The 19,925-nt window shown below is 43.1% G+C and overlaps 1 protein-coding gene and 1 pseudogene across 1 annotated transcript in view; one reads left to right on the top strand and one right to left on the bottom strand.

Moving 5' to 3' along the window:
* Window positions 1-3,698, bottom strand: part of LOC142461192 (M-phase phosphoprotein 8-like) — a 40,306-nt gene extending 36,608 nt beyond the window's left edge. The window contains exon 1 of the mRNA XM_075562870.1: window positions 3,434-3,698. Within this exon, the coding sequence (XP_075418985.1) occupies window positions 3,434-3,640 (207 nt within the window). The 5' untranslated portion in view covers window positions 3,641-3,698. The remainder of the gene's footprint in view (window positions 1-3,433) is intronic.
* Window positions 3,699-13,426: 9,728 nt separating this feature from the next.
* LOC142461649 (small ribosomal subunit protein eS27-like) lies at window positions 13,427-13,881 on the top strand (annotated as a pseudogene).
* Window positions 13,882-19,925: the final 6,044 nt, after the last annotated feature.

Here is a 19,925-nt window from a genome sequence, read left to right as displayed (position 1 = left end):
TGGAAAGCTAGCCTCTTGGCCTACTCAAGGTAACCCTGGGTGGCTCCAACAGTTAAGCACATTGCTACCAACTGAGAAGGTGCCAGTTTGAACCCACCCAGAGGCAGCCCCAAAACAAGGTGTGGCAATTGGGTTTCAAAGGGTCACAGCCACGAAAACCCTAAGAGTGCAGTTCTCCTCTGTCACACATGGAGCCTCCATCAGTCAGAATCAACACCGCCAGCAACTGGTTTGGGCTTTGCCCAAATTCTCTCATTGTCCTCTTTTTTTGCTAATTAAGGCAATTCCCAAATCCCTCATTCTCTCTAAATGTCCAGTCTGTTCCCATCACTCTGTACCAGGGTGCCCTCTCCTGGCCACGAGCTCCCAGAATATACCAACATGGTTCAAAACATTTTTGTGACACATCTTTCTAGGTTTATACTACAATTTTAATTTTTGCCATCCGAAACAAATGATAAATAATCATGTATAGTTTAGAACGGTGGCTGAATATATTTGTACTTAGGTCAGGTATTTAAGGAGCCCAGGTGTCAGAATGGGAAAAGATGAGGCTTTCGTGGAGAGCAAATGCTTTGAAAATGATAAGGGCAATGAATGTACAGATGTGCTTTACCCAATTGATGTATGTATGGATTGTGATGAGTTGTATGAGTCCCTAATAAAATGTTTTTTTAAAAAGATGAGGCTTTCTACTTGCATAAAGAGTTACACTCTCGGGAACCCACAGAGCAGCTCAACCCTGTCCTATAGGTTTGTTGTGCATCAGAATGGATGTGACAGTAGTGAGTTTGGCTGGGTTTGATTGATTGGTGGCATCAGGGATTATGCATTCGGCTGCTAACTACAAGGTTGGCAATTCCAATCAATAAGTCATTCTGAGGGAAAAGATGAGTGTCTGATCCTAGAAAGATTTACAGTCTTGGAAACATACAAGGGCAGTTCTCCTCTGTCCTAGGGTTACTAACAATTGTAATTGACTCGATAGTAGTGGGTGGAGTAGGTCATTATTTACATACATGAAGGACTTCAAAAAGTTCGTGGAAAATGGAATTAAAAATAGTGGAACTGTTCCATAAACTTTCTGATGCCTCCTCATACAGATGACAACCAAGAAATCTTATGAATAAATTAATCAACAGGGGGTCAATGCTATTTTGGACTAAGTTCCAGGCTCTAAGGAAGCCTAACCAACCCCTACCATGATGCTTATTGTTTCTGAATGGCTAGTCTGACACACTGGCTGGCATTCCAGCAGCATTAACAGAGTAAACCCAAACCAAGCTCACTACCATTGAGTCCATTCTAACTCATAGTGAGTGACCCTACAGAACAGGGTAGAACTGCCCTTGTGGGTTTCCATGACCACAACTCTTTACAAGAGTAGAAAGCCTCATCTTTCTCCAGTGGAGCAATTGGTGGCTTTGAACTGCTGACCTTGTGCTTAGCAGCCCAACCAATGTATGATCCACTAAGCCACCAAGGCTCCAATAGACAGAGCAATAGCTACTGCCATACTCCTTTCCCACCTCATACAAATGCTGCCATAGTCCTGTGGTCACTGATGGCCCCAACTGTTGCCTCTGACTACTAACCAAGAGGCTGGTGGTTGGAACCCACCCAAAGGCACCACAGAAAGGGTTGGTGATCTGCTTCTGTAAAGATCACAGCCAAGAGAACCTTATGGAGTAGGTCTCCGCTGCAATTCACAGGGAAGTCACCAATCAGACAGACTTTAGGGAAACAGGTTTGGTTTGTTGGTCGTTTTTTTTCTTTTGGGGGGGGGGGTGGGGTTCATAGTGTTGTTCAACTGAAAAACAATTTTCATCTGACATTTATTCACAAATGCCCTGAAAACTCCAAGACCTTGAGAATGAGAATTTTTACTCAATTTTAGACTGAGTAAATTCTGTTTCCTTTACTGCTTAACACATTAAGCATCTGCATCTCAATTGCATCCACTTTTGACTACAACATGAGGCCATAGGTACAGGGCTTCTGGTTCTGTAGGACTGACAAACTTAAACACTCTATGAGTGGGAGAATAATCAAGCTGGAAAGTACTACTCTCCTAACCAAATATTTTCTAAATCTCTTCTAGGTGCCAAGGATTATGCCAAATGCAGGCAATACAAAACAATAGTGAGATCCTCCTCTCACCTCAAGGTGCTAGTAATAAATTTGGGAAGGCTACACAGGAAAAATATTTTGATCTTCATTGTATTGTACCCAACCACAATATGAATGGCATTGCATTTTAACTATCCCCTACTCCAGACCCTAACTCTTTATTTAACACTGAACCTAAAGCACAACAGCCAAAAAAAAAAAAAAACTCACTGCCATCAAGTCAATGCCAACTCATAGTACAAGGCAGACCTGCCCTGTGGGTTTCCGAGACTGAAAGCCCTGGCATTCTCCAGAGGAGGAGCTGGTGGTTTCGAACTGCTGACCTTTCGGATAGAAGCCCAACTCATAACAACTCTATGACAAGCATATAAAGAAGCATAATGCTGCAAATGCTAACCCCGTGTGAGACGGCACTGATGAAGAAGCCCTTCATTCTGCAGAGATCAGGGTCGTTTTGGCTTTAGGAGGCCGCAGAGGGAGGGGAACAGGCCGGGTCAAGTGCTGGTCAGCATGATGAGAAAGTACAGATAGAGTGTGTGGCTGGAATCATTTCACGCAGAGGTTGAGAGATACTGCTCAGGTTCTGAAAGCTCTTAAATGCCACCCAGACTTTATTCTGCCGTTGGAAGGGAATTCCTGAGGATCTTAAGCCAGAGAACAGATCACGTTGTGGGGGGAAAGACCGGAAATGGTGTGGTCACTGAGTTGTGAGAAGGAGCTGTGGGAAGACGACGCATTATTTTCGGCGTCACCCTTTCCCAGCGCCCAGCAGTGCCATTCGCCTGCGATGGATACTAAGTATCGACGACCAAGGAAACCCTTCACTGGTTGTCAGCACGCTTCTTTCAATCCTTGCACACCCCACCGCAAACGACTTCACCCCTGCCGCCAAAACATCCTTTAAAACTGCCAGACACGTACCTTCACAGACACAGCCCAGGGTCCGTTTGGAAATGCCATTCCACTCCGCCCCTGGCCGTGCGGACATCCGCTGAGCTGTGACTGTACCGTGCCTTCTCCCTGCTTATGTTTTGGATATGCACGTGCTACTAATTTTCCAGCTGGCCCATTCCAGGGGGGTGAACGAAGCAGTCTTCCCTCCCCGCAGTCCTCCACCAAGCTCTCCAAACTGGGAAGGGTCAAAACGAATGCCTTTGAAGGATAACGAACACCTCCACGTTCACCTTCCCGGCCTCTGCATCTCCACCCGCCCAGCGCCCTGCGGTTCTGCACAGCCCGAGGGGGGCCGGCCGGTGTCACCTCCAGCCCCGCCCCCCGCCCGTCTCCCAGGCCTCGCACCTACCCCCTCGGTCGTCATGTCCAGGATCTTCTCCACCTCGAACACGTCCTCGTCGTAGCCCTCGGTGACCCCCGAGTCCTGCGCGCCCGTCTCTGCGTCCACGGGCCCAAGCCCTTCTCCTGCGTCCTCCGGAGACCCGCCATGGCCGTCCGCACCCGGAACGGGGGCTGCAGGGGCAGGCACCCCCCCTGCGGCCGAGGCGGCCGCCATCACCAGCGAACGGCAAACCGCCGCAGGGAGGCTGGCTGCGCCGAACCCCCAAAGGGCTCCAATCCGTGCGGGGGAGCGCACCAATGGCGAGGCGCCTGGGCCCGGAGTGACGTGAGCCGGGAGCCAATCGCTGTCCAGGAGCCACGGGAGGTGGGCGGGCCGAAAACTCCGTGGAAGGACGCCTCCACGGGCGCCGCCGCGAAGAGGTCGAGGCTCCGCGGCGCTCGCGTGAGAGCGGCACGGGTCCGGCTGCCACGGGGGCCGCTGGGGCCGCGGTCTGCGAGGGAGAGGTCGGGAGAGGGTGCGTGGAGCCTGCGGACCGATGGACGGAGCACAGGTTCGCCTCCGCGCGGAGGGTGAGGAGCGACGCTTCCGAGAGGGCAAACCCCGACTGGGGCTCTCCAGGGATGGAGTTGGCCTTGGAAGAGAAGTTCAGGCGCTGAGGGGGCGCGGGGGCGAAGGGCGCAGACCAGGGAGGGGTTGAGAGAAAAAAAGTTTGTCAAAGGAAACCGAAGCCGCCGAGTGACCAAAAAAAGACACCATTCGAAATGTTTGTCATTTCGGAGGAGGCGGTGTGACTCATCAGTGACGTGATGATGACAGGATGGCTACCGTGGAGACCGAAGAATAAACGCCTTACCTTTTTTGGTTGTTTTTCTGTTGTGGGGTGTTAAAAATAATTTTATTGAGGGGACCCACGGTTCCAGGAGAGGGGAGGGAGGGGGGTGCCAACAAACCCAGGGATAAAAAAACAACACGTGATCTAAAGGCAAAGAGGGCATAGGATTCCTGGTGGGGTTTGATCAAGTGCAATGTAGCTGAGAGGAATTACTGAAACCTGAATGAAGGTCGAACATGATAGTGGGACAGAGGAAAGTAAAAGGAAATAGAGGAAAGAACCAGAAGTCTAAATACGGGCATGTACATATGTAAATATATAAGGATCGGGAAATAGATCTATGTACATATCTGTTAAGTATTAAAGTAGCAGACACACATTGAGCTTCTACTCTAGTGCTCCCTCAAGGCAAGGACACTTTGTTCTATTAACCCTGCATTCTGTGACACTCACCTTCCAGGCACAATCACTGATCACAAAATGGGCGCACAATGCCTTGTCTTACGCACAATGCCTTGTCTTACGCAGAGCGTCAGATCTGGGGATCTAACACAATGACTTTGCTGGAAGATTTAGTCTTAGCCTGGCCATGAAACCTTCATGATGGAGTTGGTTCATAAAGCAATCGGTTTGAATCATGTGAAAGATTAACTCAACTTTTAGTATACGTTCCGTCGTTTTAAGTCAGATGATGCTTTACCGGCCTATTCATTTATCAGGCCTTCTTGGAACAGGACCAACGACTTATCAAATGGCTGTGGGACCAGTCACCTGCTGAAAAGGGAATCAAAGTTAAAACAATCGAAACACAAAGATTTAAAAAGGAAACTTTTCCCCAGCAGTTACCATGTATGCATAAGGAGACCATTCTGTTTCTTAAAAAAAAGCAAAGTTCAATATGTGATCGTTTTAATGAGAAGATGAGGGAGGAGAATAGCAAACATTGGCTAGTCTTCAGGTAATTGAACCCCGCTAGGGATGCTCGCCCTATTATCTAGTGCTGCTAGAGCATCGACTAAACAGGCACAAAGAGAGATCCATAAATGCCATGCAGACAAGACCCAAGGAGAGAATGTCCAGGGTCCCTACACTGAGAACCTCTAGACCCAGGAAGAGTAATTTGAAGAAACTGAAACACAGGACTGTCCTCTGGAGCCAGCGGGAAACTTTGAATTCTATCCTAGAGTGAAAACTCACAAAAGTAAAACTTATTGAGTGCTTAGAGACTGGGAAGAAATCCAAATGCACAGAGCGAAATTTCAAAGTCATAAAATATAATCACTGATGAAATAAATCTTGTCGACATTATGATACGATTTGTTGAAGCACAAGTTTATATTTTTCATAATTTCAAATTTTAGTAAAAGTGATGGTAGCTTGTTTTATTAATAAACATGTAGGGAAAAGCATACCCAAGTAGAATACAACATACATTTATATCTAACAAGGGTAACCCAGAAGAAAATTGCTGCTTTTGAAAGCTTTATTGACAAAATTCACATACCATACTATTCAGTGGTTTGAATATATTACAAAGTGTGCAGAGATCACATTCAATTGTAGAACATTTTCTTCACTTTTGCACTAATTGTTATTAGGTCCTCCTTCCTTTCCTGTCAACCCTCCCTGTTAGAACCCTAAGAAACTATTAATCTAGTTACTGTCTATAGATTTGCCTATCCCGAATTTCATATAAAGGAAATCATACATCAAAACCCCAGCAATAATAACAAACATAACACAGGGAAGTTTCAGTCTAAAGAAAACAGAAATAATAAAAGCCAGAACAAATTAAGAATGAGTTGAACGAGAAGAGAGATAAGTTTTAATCAAGCTATTATCTGCATTAATTCATTTTCTGATACACTATGTCAGAAGGCAAGACTTTTCACATCCAAATCAATGGTCATAAGGAATTCAGTAGAGGCTTAATCTTCATAGGGTTTTTGAAAATGGATTTGGGGCTTTCACTGTCTTCCATGGCTTTCTGTAAACCAAGTGTTCAGAATTTAAACTCTAATCAATTTCCCTCCTCTGAGCTTGGATTTTGTTATTTAAAATCCTTGGATCACACAAGCTGACAGAGTCCTATGTGGGCTTAGCTGACAGTTCACTTAGATAGCTGCGTGTTTTAAGACCCCAGACAGGATTAATTTCTGATAGCCAGGCACTGTCTGTCTGATTTCTTCACCACACTGTTATAGCAGTGATATCGTCATGTAAGCAAGCATTGAGCAGAGTCACATCCTCAAAAACTAATTGTTCTTGGGTTAGGGTTATGATTAAGTACAAACTCAAAATCCATTTATGTATCTAAGGGGGAAACACTGTTTTAAAAAATACTGGTTTAGTTTGCCAAAGATTATTTGCATTACGTGAATTTTAATTTTAAAAATTTTTTTGGGGGGGAAATTGTTTATAAATTACTGTTTTTTAAACATTGTAAGCATTTTATATTTATTCCATTTCTAGGACATTTAGAATTACTCCCCTTATATAAACATCTGTCTCTAAATCAATGAGATTAAAACTCCTTGATGGGGGTGTCAAGTAGTGTGAGACAGCTAACCTCGTAATGGAGTGTTCAAAACCAGCAGCTAGTCTGCAGGGGAAAGTTGATGCTATCTGCCCCCATAAAGGTTTTCATGTCCAAAGTATGTGAGATGCCGTCTCACCATCCTTGCCTCTAAGGAGCAGTCTAGCTACACTTCTTTCAACACGTTTTTATTTATTCTTCTTGCAGTTCATGGTAAATCCAGTATTCTAAACCAATGCCATGGTTCAAATGCATCAATTCTTCTCCATTCTTCCTTATTCGTTGTCCAACTTCCACATTCTTATGAGGCCATTTAAAATCCCCTTGCTTGACCCAGATGCATCTTAGTCCTCAGACTTACATCATTGCTCTTCAAGACTTTAAAGAGGTCTTGTGCATTAGATTTGTCTAATGAAATATGTTCTTTGTTTGTCTTGGGGGGTAGTTTGCTGCTTCCATGAGCATTGTTTGTGAATCCAAGCAAGGTGCAATCTTTTGATAATTTCAACCTGTTCTCTGTTTATCATGATGTTATCTATTCATTCAGCTGTGAGTATTTTTTCTCTGCTTTACAGTGAGTTGTAATCCATATTGAAGATTGCAGTCCTTGATCTCATCAGCAGGGTTTCTTTAAATTCCATCCTCTTGATTTTCTCCCTTCTGTGGACCCCAAACTCTAGGACAGAGTTTTTCAACCCTGGCAATTTTGACATTTGGGCCATTCGTTGTGTGAAGTTGAAGAGGTAAGCGGGGGCTTTGTCCTAAAGGATTCTATAAAACGTTTTGATGAGTATGGAATTTATTCTTAGTGCAGCAGGGAGTCACTGAAAGGTCTTCAGGGGAGTGATGACGAGACCATATACACATCTTAAAGAAAAATAATTCTACCTCTACGACGGGACCTAGGTTGGAAAGATGGGTGTTAAGGCCAGAGGAGAGTTCTTCAAAGTAGGCATATGGAACCCAGGATGGGTGGATCTATAAAGACCACTGAATTGAGGGTTCCTAGGGTGACGGGAGGGAATGGCAGGGGAAGTGATGGGTAAGGAGGAGCTAATATCAAGGAATACAAAAAGGAAGAAAATGTTTTGAAACTTATTGTGGTAGTGATCAAACAACACTTCTTGGTACGACTGAACTATTGAATGGGATGATGTCTAGATTATGTACTAATAAAGTAGTATGACCCCCCAAAAGTAGACATGGGTAAATAGATTTGATAGAATCAATAATATTCAGTTAATAATTTGATGTGTGTTGGGAAGGAAGAGTTAAGACTAATTCTAAGTTCACATTTTCGGTAGTGGATTGGTGTAGGGAGTTGCCATTTCGTTTGATAAGGAACACTGTGGTAAAGTAGGATTTGGAAGGGCAGGTCCCAAGTCCAGTTCTGATGCATTTTAAAAAGTAACAAAAGTGCCAAAACGAACATTTGGGTCAAGATAAGCCCAACAGAGAGGTCTGGCATGAGATGTGGATTAGAAGCAAATCAACCTATAAATGATCATGAAAGCCATAAGGAAATGAGGATACCAATAAGTGGCTATAAAGCTAGAAAATGGCTTAAGAAACTGAGACCTACAGTCATTGAGGAAGTAGCAGAAGAAGCTGCCAAGCAAGGAACTTGAGAAAGAGTGGGTAAAAAGGCAGTGAGAAAGCAAGCGCTTTTGACAGAGAGAAAGAAGGAAGGAGTGGTAGACGGAATCCGTTATATGGCCCCTAGCAACAGCAGAAAATTGTGGCCAAGTTTTGCAGCGTAAGGCATCAACTATTAATTCTCACATAATTGCTGTGGGTCAAAAATCTGAGCCTAGGCTAGTGGGGCCCATCAGCTTTTCAGTCTTCATGCTCTGGGTCTCTTGACATAATCTCGTCTCAGTTGGGAAGAGGCCTCTTCCTAGCTCACTAATGGTTGTTGATAATGTTCTGTTTCCTGAGAACCGCTGCACTCAGGCTGCATCTCCGGGTTCCTTGCCACATGAACCTCTACAGAGAGTATCTCACAACATGGCAGCTGACCTCCTCAAAGCAAGTACGGGAGAGAGTGCGTATGGCATCCCCATGAGTTAGCATCAACTTAAGGGCAACTGATAACTGGTATAGTGATGGAGCGCTATACTAGTAGGTCTTTTAGGAGCAGACTTCTGATTTGTTATAAGATCCTTGAGACATCTTTATTGAAGAGATTCCAATATCGATTGGCTGAATTTCTGAAGTGAAGGTCTGACGATGCTTGGTTGACTTACAAAAGTGTGTTCCCTGAGGCGAGTTTGGTTAATTGGTTGAGTAGGTTTAAAACAAGATCTCATGGATTCTGTTACCATGGGTACAGGACAATCACTCCCAAGTTTATGGAAACTTTTGTTTGCCTCTCAGGCACCTGTCTTGATCCTTATTTAAAGATACAGGAGACACTATGAAATATGCTGATTGCCTCCAAATTTGCTATTGTTGATGATCCTTGAAGATATGAATTTCAGATTGTGTGCCCATCAGCAAGTTTCACCCTGGTCTCATTTTGTAATCATTTGTTGACTCATCTTTCAGTACATTGGCTGTGTTTTTGTCTATCTAGATGATGGACACCGAGCAAATGCATAACTGGAAGTGTTGAACGAGAGTATGAGACACTCCAGAATTGTGACACAAGATATTTCAGGCCTTATCAGTAACAGCCTGAGTGATGCTTCATGTCTCTCCAATAGTTAGGTCACCTTCTCTTTGGGCTTAGGTGTATTTTCTTTCCCCCACCTGAAGTTTGGAGTATAATGTGAAGTGTTAGCTTTGGCACGGACTTTTCCCTGGTTGGTCAAAAGAAAAATCTTAATTAAATGATTTAACAAGTCTTAAATTTGTTTGTTGTGCTTTGGGTCATGTTTATGTCATTTCCCATGCAGTGTGAGAGAAAAAAAAGTGAAGATCGCTTCAATCCAATTAAGTCCTAAATACTGGGTGTCTATCCGTAAGAGCTTTTCTCCAGTAAACACTTCGTTCCTTGGGGCTCTGTAAGGGATCATGAAGCCTCACTCTTGGAAGGGCACAGATGCCCCATAAAACAACCTTGGTCCTCGGTTGGGATTACACAGTCTGACTCATGTATTTAACTATAACCCAGGAACGGGATGAGAGATGCAACTTTGCTGGAGCTGTTGGCATACTTTCTCTGGTGCTAGTCAGCAGACGGTCACTGTTGTCACTGCGGTCCTCTGAGGTAAGGCCATTTTTCTGTGTATGTGTCGGTCTCAAAGGGTGTCATTATTGGACGACTGGTGTTGCATACCTTCATATAATTTTTCTAATTGACTATAGCTTGAGAAAACTGAATTATATCATTAGAATAATGGTGTTTCTGTAAAGCTTAAATGTACGCAACTGCTATTACCAATAAGAGGCACATGATAGATTAATTCAGAAGTTAACGAATCAAGAGGGAAAGTATGACTAGATGAACAAGAACACGGAAGAACGTTGTGACACATACGCTCTTGTTCTGAGACCTTGTCAACAAGCTGAGGATCTTACGTTAACAAGAGACCTCTATGGACTGTCTGCTTCTGAAGGTTCTCTGAAGGTCCTCAGTATGGAATATAAATTGGATCTTTCCGTTTTATTAAAATGTAGGTCTTCCCCCCACCCCCCACCCCCATAGAATCTGGAATGATAAAGGCAGACATGTTTTTGAGACCTTAACATATTTTCATGGATTAAATTTTTTTTAGTTTATGGTATACCCATGTCAGTGGGTTGATAAATTGGAAATCACTAAATTAGAAGACACCAAATCTAAGAGTATTTTAGTCATTGTATATGTTCTCACTTTTTGAAAGAGAAACGCTTCAAGCCACCTAGACAATAAATATGCTACCACTAGTATACACTTTACAATGGGATAAAATCCATTTGGAGATATTCCAAGTATTACTTGAGTCCCTGCTCCATCTTTGAGATTTCCAGATTGTTACAATGAAGCACCTGCACAGGTGGCTCTTTAAAAAACATACTGCTCCAGATAGACATTTTTTTCCTAGGTTAGCTAAACTACTGTTTGTTCTTGAGACAACTTCAGGGCTTAATTTTGGTTTCAGGTCTAAAGATTTTATGAGGATAATAGTTTCAAGGGATGATTTGTTCATCCTACATTTCTCCAAAATGTCAAGAGTCCACGAGAATTTGAAATTCTGTTCTGTATTATCCCTTCTTTGGTCAAGATTGTTCGGTGGAAATTTTTTATGAAAATGCTCAGTAATAACCCACACAAGGGGAGGGTAGAGTTTATATCTCCACAGGGAAAGGGGGACTAGACCTCAACCCAGTGCTCCAAGATGTGAAGGTAACATGCCAACATGGAGTAGGGAACCATTGGAGAGGTCTGCAAGGCCGGTCCCATTCCCAACTACTACGTCGACACCTGCTCCTTCCTCCAGAAGAATTTGTTTCAAAGGACGGCATTGAATCCGCAGCTCCAGGAGAGGGATATATCTGATTGGAGCACATGGGAGCAGAAGAAGGGGGAGAAGGAGAGAGTGGAGCACATCCTAGCCCACCAGGTCTTGAGGACGAAGTTCCTAATTAGAGCAGCCAGTCCACAGAGAGGACCACCATATGATCAGTCCCACTATAAGACATGACGTCCCTCACTGACCCATAGCCCTACAGGGGACAACACCAGAGACACAGAGTGGGAATTGCACCCAATCTGATGCCGCAACACCAAGGCAAGACGTTAAGAGGGTGCAACAGAACTACAAGGGAACAGAGCAGCGAGGTCCCCAGGGAATGCTGAAGGTTGACTTTGGGGCCAGGGCGTGGTGCCCCAACAGACTGGACTGGAAAACACTCCTGGAGTCCAATAAACAGTCCTTGAACTTACTACAAGCTTTTCTTTCTTGGTATGTTTTGTTTTGTCATTGGTTTGTTGTTGTTGTTTTGTTGTATATTGTTGCTTGGTTTTGCTCTGCCTTGTTTTTGTGCATGTTATTATCTCCGCAGGTCTGTCTAAATAAGATAGGTTGGATGAACAATCTGGAGGAGAAAACAATGGGACTGACAGTTCTGGGGGGACATGGGAGAGGGGGAGGTGAGGGGAAAGGTATTGGTGTTAACAAACCCAGGGACAAGGGAACAACAAGTGATCCAAATGAAGACTGAGCATGATAGTGGGACAAGAGGAAAGTCAAAGGAAATAGAGGAAAGAGCTAGGATGCAAAGGGCATTTATAGAGGTCTAAATAAAGGCATATACATATGCAAATATATTTCTATATGAGGATGGGGAAATAGATCTATGTGCATATATTTATAGGTTTAGTATTAAGGTAGCAGAAGGAAATTGGGCCTCCACTCAAGTACTCCCTCAATGCAAGAATACTTTCTTCTATTAAATTGACATTCTATGATGCTCACCTTCCTGACACAATCGCTGAAGACAAAGTGGGTAAATAAGAAAATGTGGTAAAGAAAGCTGATGGTGCCCAGCTATCAAAAGATATATAACGTCTGGGATCTTAAAGGCTTGAAGGAACACAAGCGGCCATCTAGCTGAGAAGCAACAAAGCCCACATGGAAGAAGCAAACCAGCCTGTATGATCACAAGGTGTCAAAGTTATCAGGTATCAGGCATCATCAGAACAAAAACTCATATCATTGTGAATGAGGGAGGGAGTGCAGAGTGGAGACCCAGAGCCCATTTGTAGGTCACTGGAAATTCTCTTACAGAAGGGTCTCGGGGAGGAGAAGAGCCAGTCAGAGTGTGATGTAGCAGCGATGAAACATACAACTTTCTTTAGTTCCTAAATGCTTCCTCCCCTCCCCCCACCTATCATGATCCCAATTCTACTTTACAAATCTGGCTAGACCAGAGGATGTACACTGGTCCAGATAGGTACTGGAAATACAGGGAATCCAGTGCAGATGATCCCTTCAGGACCAGTGGTGAGAGTGACAATACTGGGAGGGTGGAGAAAGGGTGGGTTGGAAAGGGGGAACCGATTACAAGGATCTACATATAACCTCCTCCCTTGGGGATGGACAACAGAAAGTGGGTGAAGGGAGACATTGAACAGGGAAAGATATGACAAAATAATGTATAAATTATCAAGGGTTCATGAGGGAGAGGGGATCAGGGAGGGAGGGGAAAATGAGGAACTGATGCCAGGGGCTTAGGTGGAGAGCAAATGTTTTGAGAATGATGAGGGCAATTAATATACAAATATGCTTTACACAATTGATGTGTGTATGGATTGTGATAAGAGTTGAATGAGCTCCTAATAAAATGATATAAAACAAAACAAAAAAAAGAACTCAGCATAAGAGTTCAATGGGAAGTTTAAGAAAACAACATGAAACAAACACATATTCCATAAAAATACCACCAAGCCATTCAAGTTTCCAGTATCTGACTGTCCTGTGCTATCCATCAGGCTTTCAGTGGCCAATTCCTCTAAAGTGAGACGCCTAGTCTTTCATCGTAATCTGTTCTTAGTCTGGAAGCTCTGCCGAAACCTATTCCTTTAAATGTCTTATAGGGTTTTTTGTTGAAGCCCTAAACCAAAAGAAATGGTTCTGCTTATTAAGTTAGATTAAATTAAGAATTTGTTTCCTGCTTTTCCAGCGCTGACGACCACCCGGCAATCATGCCTCTTGCAAAGGATCTCCTTCACCCCTCTCCCAAAGAGGAGAAGAGAAAACACAAGAAGAAGCGCCTGGTGCAGAGCCCAATTCCTACTTCATGGATGTCAAATGCCCAGGCTGCTATAAAATCACCACAGTCTTCAGCCATGCACAAACAGTAGTTTTGTGTGTTGGCTGCTCTACTGTCCTCTGTCAGCCTCCAGGAGGAAAAGCAAGGCTCACAGAAGGATGCTCCTTCAGACGGAAGCAGCACTAAAAGACCCTGGGTCACGACGAGTGAGAAGCCATTCTAATAAACCCATTTTGGATACAAAAAAAAGAATTTATTTCCTAACAATTTGAGACTGTTTAAGGTGTATATATGTGTATATGTGGTTTACATGGGTATATATGGTTTATATGTGTATATGATGTATATATGTGTGTGTATGTATACCTTTAAAAGGTATACACACACTTTTTAAGGGCAGCTTGAGTCTTGAGTATGTATACCTTGTAAAGGTGTATATATGTGTGTGTGTATATACATATGATTGAAACATTTTATTTCTTTCTTTTTTATTTTAATATATAATTGTATTGGGGGCTCTTACAGCTCTTAGAACAATACACCCATTGTGTCAAGCACATTTGTACATATATTGCCTTCATCTTTTTTCAAACATTTTCTTTCCACTTGAGCCATTGCTATCCGCTCTTCATTTTTTGCCTCCCTCCCACTGTCATGATCCTTTGATGAATTATAAATTATTATTTTCATATCTTACACCATCTGCTATCTTCCTTCACCCATGCTTCTGTTGTTCATCACCTGGGCGGGGTGAAGGGTGTTTATAAATCAAAATTATCATTGGTTCTCCCTTTCTCCCCCACCTTTCCACTACCCTGATGGTATCACTACTCCCATTATTGTTCCTGAGGGGGTTATCTGTCCTAGATTCTGTGTGCCCAGAGCTCTTACCTGTACCAGTGTACATGCTCTGGTCTAGCTGGATTTGTAAGGTAGAACTGGGATCACGATAGTGGGTGGGGCGGAAGCATTAAAGAACTAGAGGAATGTTGTGTGTAACATCAGTACTATGCTACACCGGCTGACTCGTCCCTTCCTTGTGACCCTTCTGTGAGGGGATGTCCAATTGTCTACAGATGGGCTTTGGGTCTCCACTCCTCCCGCCCCGCCCCCCTCGTTATTTGATTCTTAAATAACCCTGATGGGATGTATACATCTTTGGGGCTCTGTTGTTGTTACTGTCGTCAAGTCAAACTCAACTCATGACGACCTGATGTACACAGAAGAGAAGTGCATCCTTAAGGTTATCAGGGTTGTGACCTTTCAGAAACAAAGTACCAAGCTTCACTTCCAAGGTGCCTCCAGCGGGGTTTCACCCCAACCTTTCAGTTAGGAGGCCAGCGATAAACCATCTGCCCCACCCAGGGCCTGTCCAACATCCCAAACCTGGGAATCAGCTTGGACCCTGACACCTTTGCTGGCAGGCCATCTGGCTTTTCCCATGGTGCTTGCTTTTTATCATGCGTCACTGGAAACCAAGCTTCTGGGAGACAAAGTCCTCAAGGGAACGTCGAGTGATCTAATTTACCATCTAGGAGCTCACTCAAGCGACTAGCTTGTTACCTTGTTGACCAGATGTTGAGTGTTGCTGGATTTTTCTTTTCTTTTTAAAAATTTTTATTTTATTTTTTGGGGGTGTTTAATGTCCTAATTTAAAATCTCCCACAGTGTCCTTGGGTATTCATTGCAGTACTCCGGAGCACTTCAGTGTGGGGTGTGGGAACTCCGGCAGCAGGCTTCTTTATTTGTGATCCTGTCACATGATTATGTTTGATGTTTGACCTCTCATCTTATTACTTAGAGATGTCGTATAACTGTGAATTTGTACATTTCTTGTAATGTATGCCATTTTTGCTTTATGCTTTAGGGGTCATAGAATTTGGTATATTAATAAGAATTCCAGGTGAATTTTTCCTTCGATAGTTACATATTATCCATTGAAATTTATTAATAATTTCTACTTCACATGCTTTTTTTCTGATGTGAACATTGCACACAAACTTTCTTTTTCTTAGTATTGATCAGATATATCTCTTTCCACCAATCAATCTTTAATATGTCTGTGTCCTTTTCTTTCCAGTTTACTGCTTATTATGAAATACGTATGTGGATTAAAAATGCAAAATGATAGCTGTTCTTTTTATGAGGTGATTTGAGTCTGTTTACATCGATTTTGGTTATTGCATTAGTTACTTCGTGCTGCTGGAATACAAACAGCACAAGTAGATGGCCTTAAAGAACAGAATCAGGGTCTCAGCCATGCAGACTCCTTCCTTGCTGGAAGCCCCAAGAAATGCTTGTTTCCTTGACAGAAAAGTCTCCTCTCAAACCCCTTGAGCAATATAAGCTCTCTATACCACAGAGCCGAGGAGAACTGCCCTCTGTAGGTTCCGGAGACAGTCTCCACAAGAGTAGAACCTCATCTTTCTCCCTTGGAGTGGCTAGTGGATTCAAACTGCTGACCTTTCAGTTAGTGTCCCAATGCATAACCCACTACATCACCAGCGTTCCTATGATCCACAGTTGACTTGATGGCAGTGAGTTTGATATGGTATACTACACAAACCCAACATTAGGCCCAATACTGAATCTCTATCATATGGAAAATTTGATTTTGAGATAGAAAATGAAATTTAATTCTAAAAAAAAGACCCAAAACAGTTCTATTTCTCACACCTCTAAGTCTGGTCTGCATTTCATGACTCTACTACTTGGATATTATTGGTACCCTGTAAGTATTCATGGGTTATGACCATTACCCTAAGCCAGAGAGGCTACTGCTTGGGAGAGCTCCCTTAATGGACAATTAAGAAGGATCCTGTGTTCTCCCCGCCCCAACAAGTGGTCAGCAAGATCATTCCTGAGAAGCAAGAGGGATCAAAGAGGCAAAAAGGAATTGGTTGATGCTCAACCAGATAATATATGATCAGGATTAAAGACATTGGTGCACTAAATGTCTGTAGTCTTGGACTAAGCTGCATTAAAGACAATGGTGAAAAACAAGGTTCCCAGAACTGACAGAATACCAGTTGAAACGTTGCAACACTGGAAGCACTCATGCGTCTGTGCCCAGACAATTGGATGACAGTGACTTGACAGTTTGGAAGAGAGCCATATGTGTGCCCATTCCAAGGGAAGGTGATCCACAAGAATGCAGAAACCATCACACTATCTCGTTAGTATCACGGGCAAGTAAAATTTTGCTGCAGATCATTTTTAAATGGTTACAACAGTATATCAACAGGGAACATCCAGAATTCCCAACCAGATTCAGAAGAGGATGTGAGATGAAGGACAGCACTGCTGATATAAGATGGATCCTGTCTAAAAGGAAGAATGCAACAAAAATGATTACCTGTATCTTATTGATTGTGTTGCTCATAACAAAATATGAGTAACATGTCCATAGACCAAGAATAGTCATTCAAAGATAACAAAGGAATATTGTGTGATTTAAACTCAGGAAAGGTGTGCACTGGGTGGTATCCTTTCATCATACTTATTCAATCTCTACGCTGATCAAATAATCTGAAAAGCTAGGCTTTATCAAGAAACACGGAGTAAACAGTCTGTGGGAGGCTGTTGACACAACTTTGCTTCTTGGAAGCAAAGAGGACTTGAAGCACATGCTGATGAAAGTCAAACACTACAGTCCTCATTATGAATTACATCTCAACATAAAGAAAACATATATCCTCACAGCTGATCAATAGCAGCAACATGATCAAAGGGGGAGGAGAACGCTGTGAAAAATTCCATTTTATTTGCATCCATAATCAGTGCTCATGAAAACAACACTAAAGAAATCAAGTGACACAATGCATTGGACATATGATGCAAAGGACCTCTACGTCAAAGAGCAAATATGTCACTTTGAGGACTAAGGTGCGCCTGGCCCTTGCCTTGGCATTTCTAATCTCTTCACATGCATGTGAAAGCTGGACAATAAGGAAGACCACAGAATGAATTCATTTGGATCGTGGTGTTGGCAAAGAATATTGAATATACCACGGACTCCTCAACAAATAAAACAAATCTGTCTTGGAAAAAGTTCGTTGGAATGCTCATGTTATCAGCAAGGACCCGTCCCGGGAGAAGGACATCATGCTAGGAAAAGTAGAGAATCAGTGAGATGCAATGACACATGGGTAGAACAAGGGGGTCAACCACAAGAACAACTGTGAATGCAGTAGGAGAGGGCAGTGAGGAGAGGCAGTGTTGTGCTCTACTGCGCGTAGTTGGAATGGGCTGCCAGAAGAGCCAGCACAGCAGCAATCGCTAGTTCTGGTGTAAATGATGATTGGAAGGTGTGCTTCTTGCTCTCTAACTCTGGAAAGTCTGGTAGTTGGTGACCAGAGAGCATCACCTCATTCACAAGAAGAGCAATTTCTTGCAGAACCAACTGTCTAGTACCATCTACGTCATTAGGTAGTTTCATTATAAAGGCCGAGATGAATCACACGAGAGAACTCTATTTTCACTCTAAGATTAAAAAATTAAAATTTTGAGACTGGAGTATATTTTGAACCACTTTTTTAAAAAAGGAAATAGTATTTTTCTGAAAAAAGCTTTGTACTATCCCAAATAGATCATAGAAAATAAACATTAGAGTACCCTAAAGTACCAAAATAATAACTACATTATTTTTATGAAACGATGTCCCCGTGCCCTGTAGGTGCCTCCTCTCTGACTTTCAGACTCTTAACTCACCCACCCCCGCCCCCATTGCTCTACTCTCTTCTCGTTCTCATGAATAACCCCAGTTAGGGTCTTCACCACCGTATCGATGCTGTGTTTGTTTGTTTTTGTTGTTTCCTTGTTTTTTAAGAAGATGTTAATATTGAAATTTCCTATAAATGAGGAACCACAAATACAGAGGACCAAAGAATTGATAACTTTAGATATAGTGTTAGCGAAGACTATTAAATATACTGCGGACCGCCAGAAGAACAAACATGTCTGTCTCAGAAGGATAGCCAGGGTGTTCCTTACAAGCGAGGGGGTGGACTTCGGACATGTCATGGACTTCGGACATGTCAGCAAGAAAGACCAGTGTGCTTTGTCAAGTTGAAGGTCAGTGAAAAAGAGGCAGACCCTCAACAACATGGTTGCAACACTGGCTCAAACAGAGTTGCTTTAAGTTGGCAGTGACTTGGCTGGACTGTGATTTTCTGGTTTGGTAGTTACAGCATATGTTTGGCAGTTGTGTAATGATATCATTGTTAAGTTTCTGAAGTGGTGTAAACCTCGGTTCTTGCTACACTGCGTGGAAAGAATTCACAGGGCAGAAGCATGTTCATCCTCCAAACGAGTTTTTTTATGAAGGAAAGGAAAAGTTTCAGGTTTTACAGTCTCAAAAAGGTATAAGCTATTTCTGGAAAACATGGCAAGCTGCACAGAAGCCATGCTGGGGTTCAAAACTGGGCATGAAAAACCACGTGGAAAAGAACACCCACATGTGTGGAATTGGTGAATACCTGGGACCAAGAAGCCAAGAGACCACTTGTCCCTATATCTAGCAACCTTTCATAAACATTCCCCATAATAAGATTGATAGAGTGTTGTCACCTCCATGACAAGATCTGCTCTGAATAGCCCATCAGTTGAAACGTAGTTGTGGTAGTTACATAATCTGGTGTCAATTTGGGACTTGAGAGGATTAAGAGTGAAGGAGTGGAGTCTAGTCTGTCAATTGGGTCATAGCCAATGAGGCCTTTGTGTGGACATGGCCTTCTCCTGAGAATTCTGGGAACTCTTATATTTTCCTCCTTGGAGGCAGGAGACACACTGTCTCTTGGCTTACTCCCTGCCCTGGGAGTTGGAAAAGTCACATGGACCTACCCTGATGCATCAGCCCACCAAAATCTAGAATCCGGTGGCTCTGGGCAGGGAAAACTAATGCAGAAATAGCAAGCTCAAGCAAGGGAAAAATACAGAAGCAAGAGTCAGCAGGTTAGCAAGTGAGCCTTCGGGTACTTCAAGACCTCCCTAGAAGTCCTTTCCTGTGAGTTTGGACTAGAATTTAGGGTTCCCTCCAACTCTCAGACCCCATGGCAGTGAGCCCAGAGCTTGGAGTTCCAACTCTGAAGAGTCTGAGATGTGCATATGTAAAGCAGATGTCCTCTGGAATGCTTCCTGTCCCTAGGGCTTAGTTTAATTGAGAAGTGATTCATTGGCCAGTGGTCATGTCCTTGCTCTAAGATGGGAGATATCCTGCCCTTTCTAAATGAAAGGGATAAAGGGGAAGAAGGAAGGAAGGACGTAAAGAAAGGATGGAAGGAAGGAAAGAAGAATGGAAGGAAGAAAAGGGGATATGAGAAGGGGAGAAGATGTGGGGGGGGGGTGGATTGTAAAGTGGGAGACTTTTATCATTCTTATCAAACACCTTCAGCTTGGTTATCCTGGAAGCTCCCTTGAGAATCTCCTAACCT

The sequence above is a fragment of the Tenrec ecaudatus genome, chromosome 11, assembly GCF_050624435.1.
Source record: "Tenrec ecaudatus isolate mTenEca1 chromosome 11, mTenEca1.hap1, whole genome shotgun sequence".
In the NCBI taxonomy this organism is placed as follows: Eukaryota; Metazoa; Chordata; class Mammalia; order Afrosoricida; family Tenrecidae; genus Tenrec; species Tenrec ecaudatus.
This window is presented reverse-complemented; position numbering and strand designations above follow the sequence as displayed.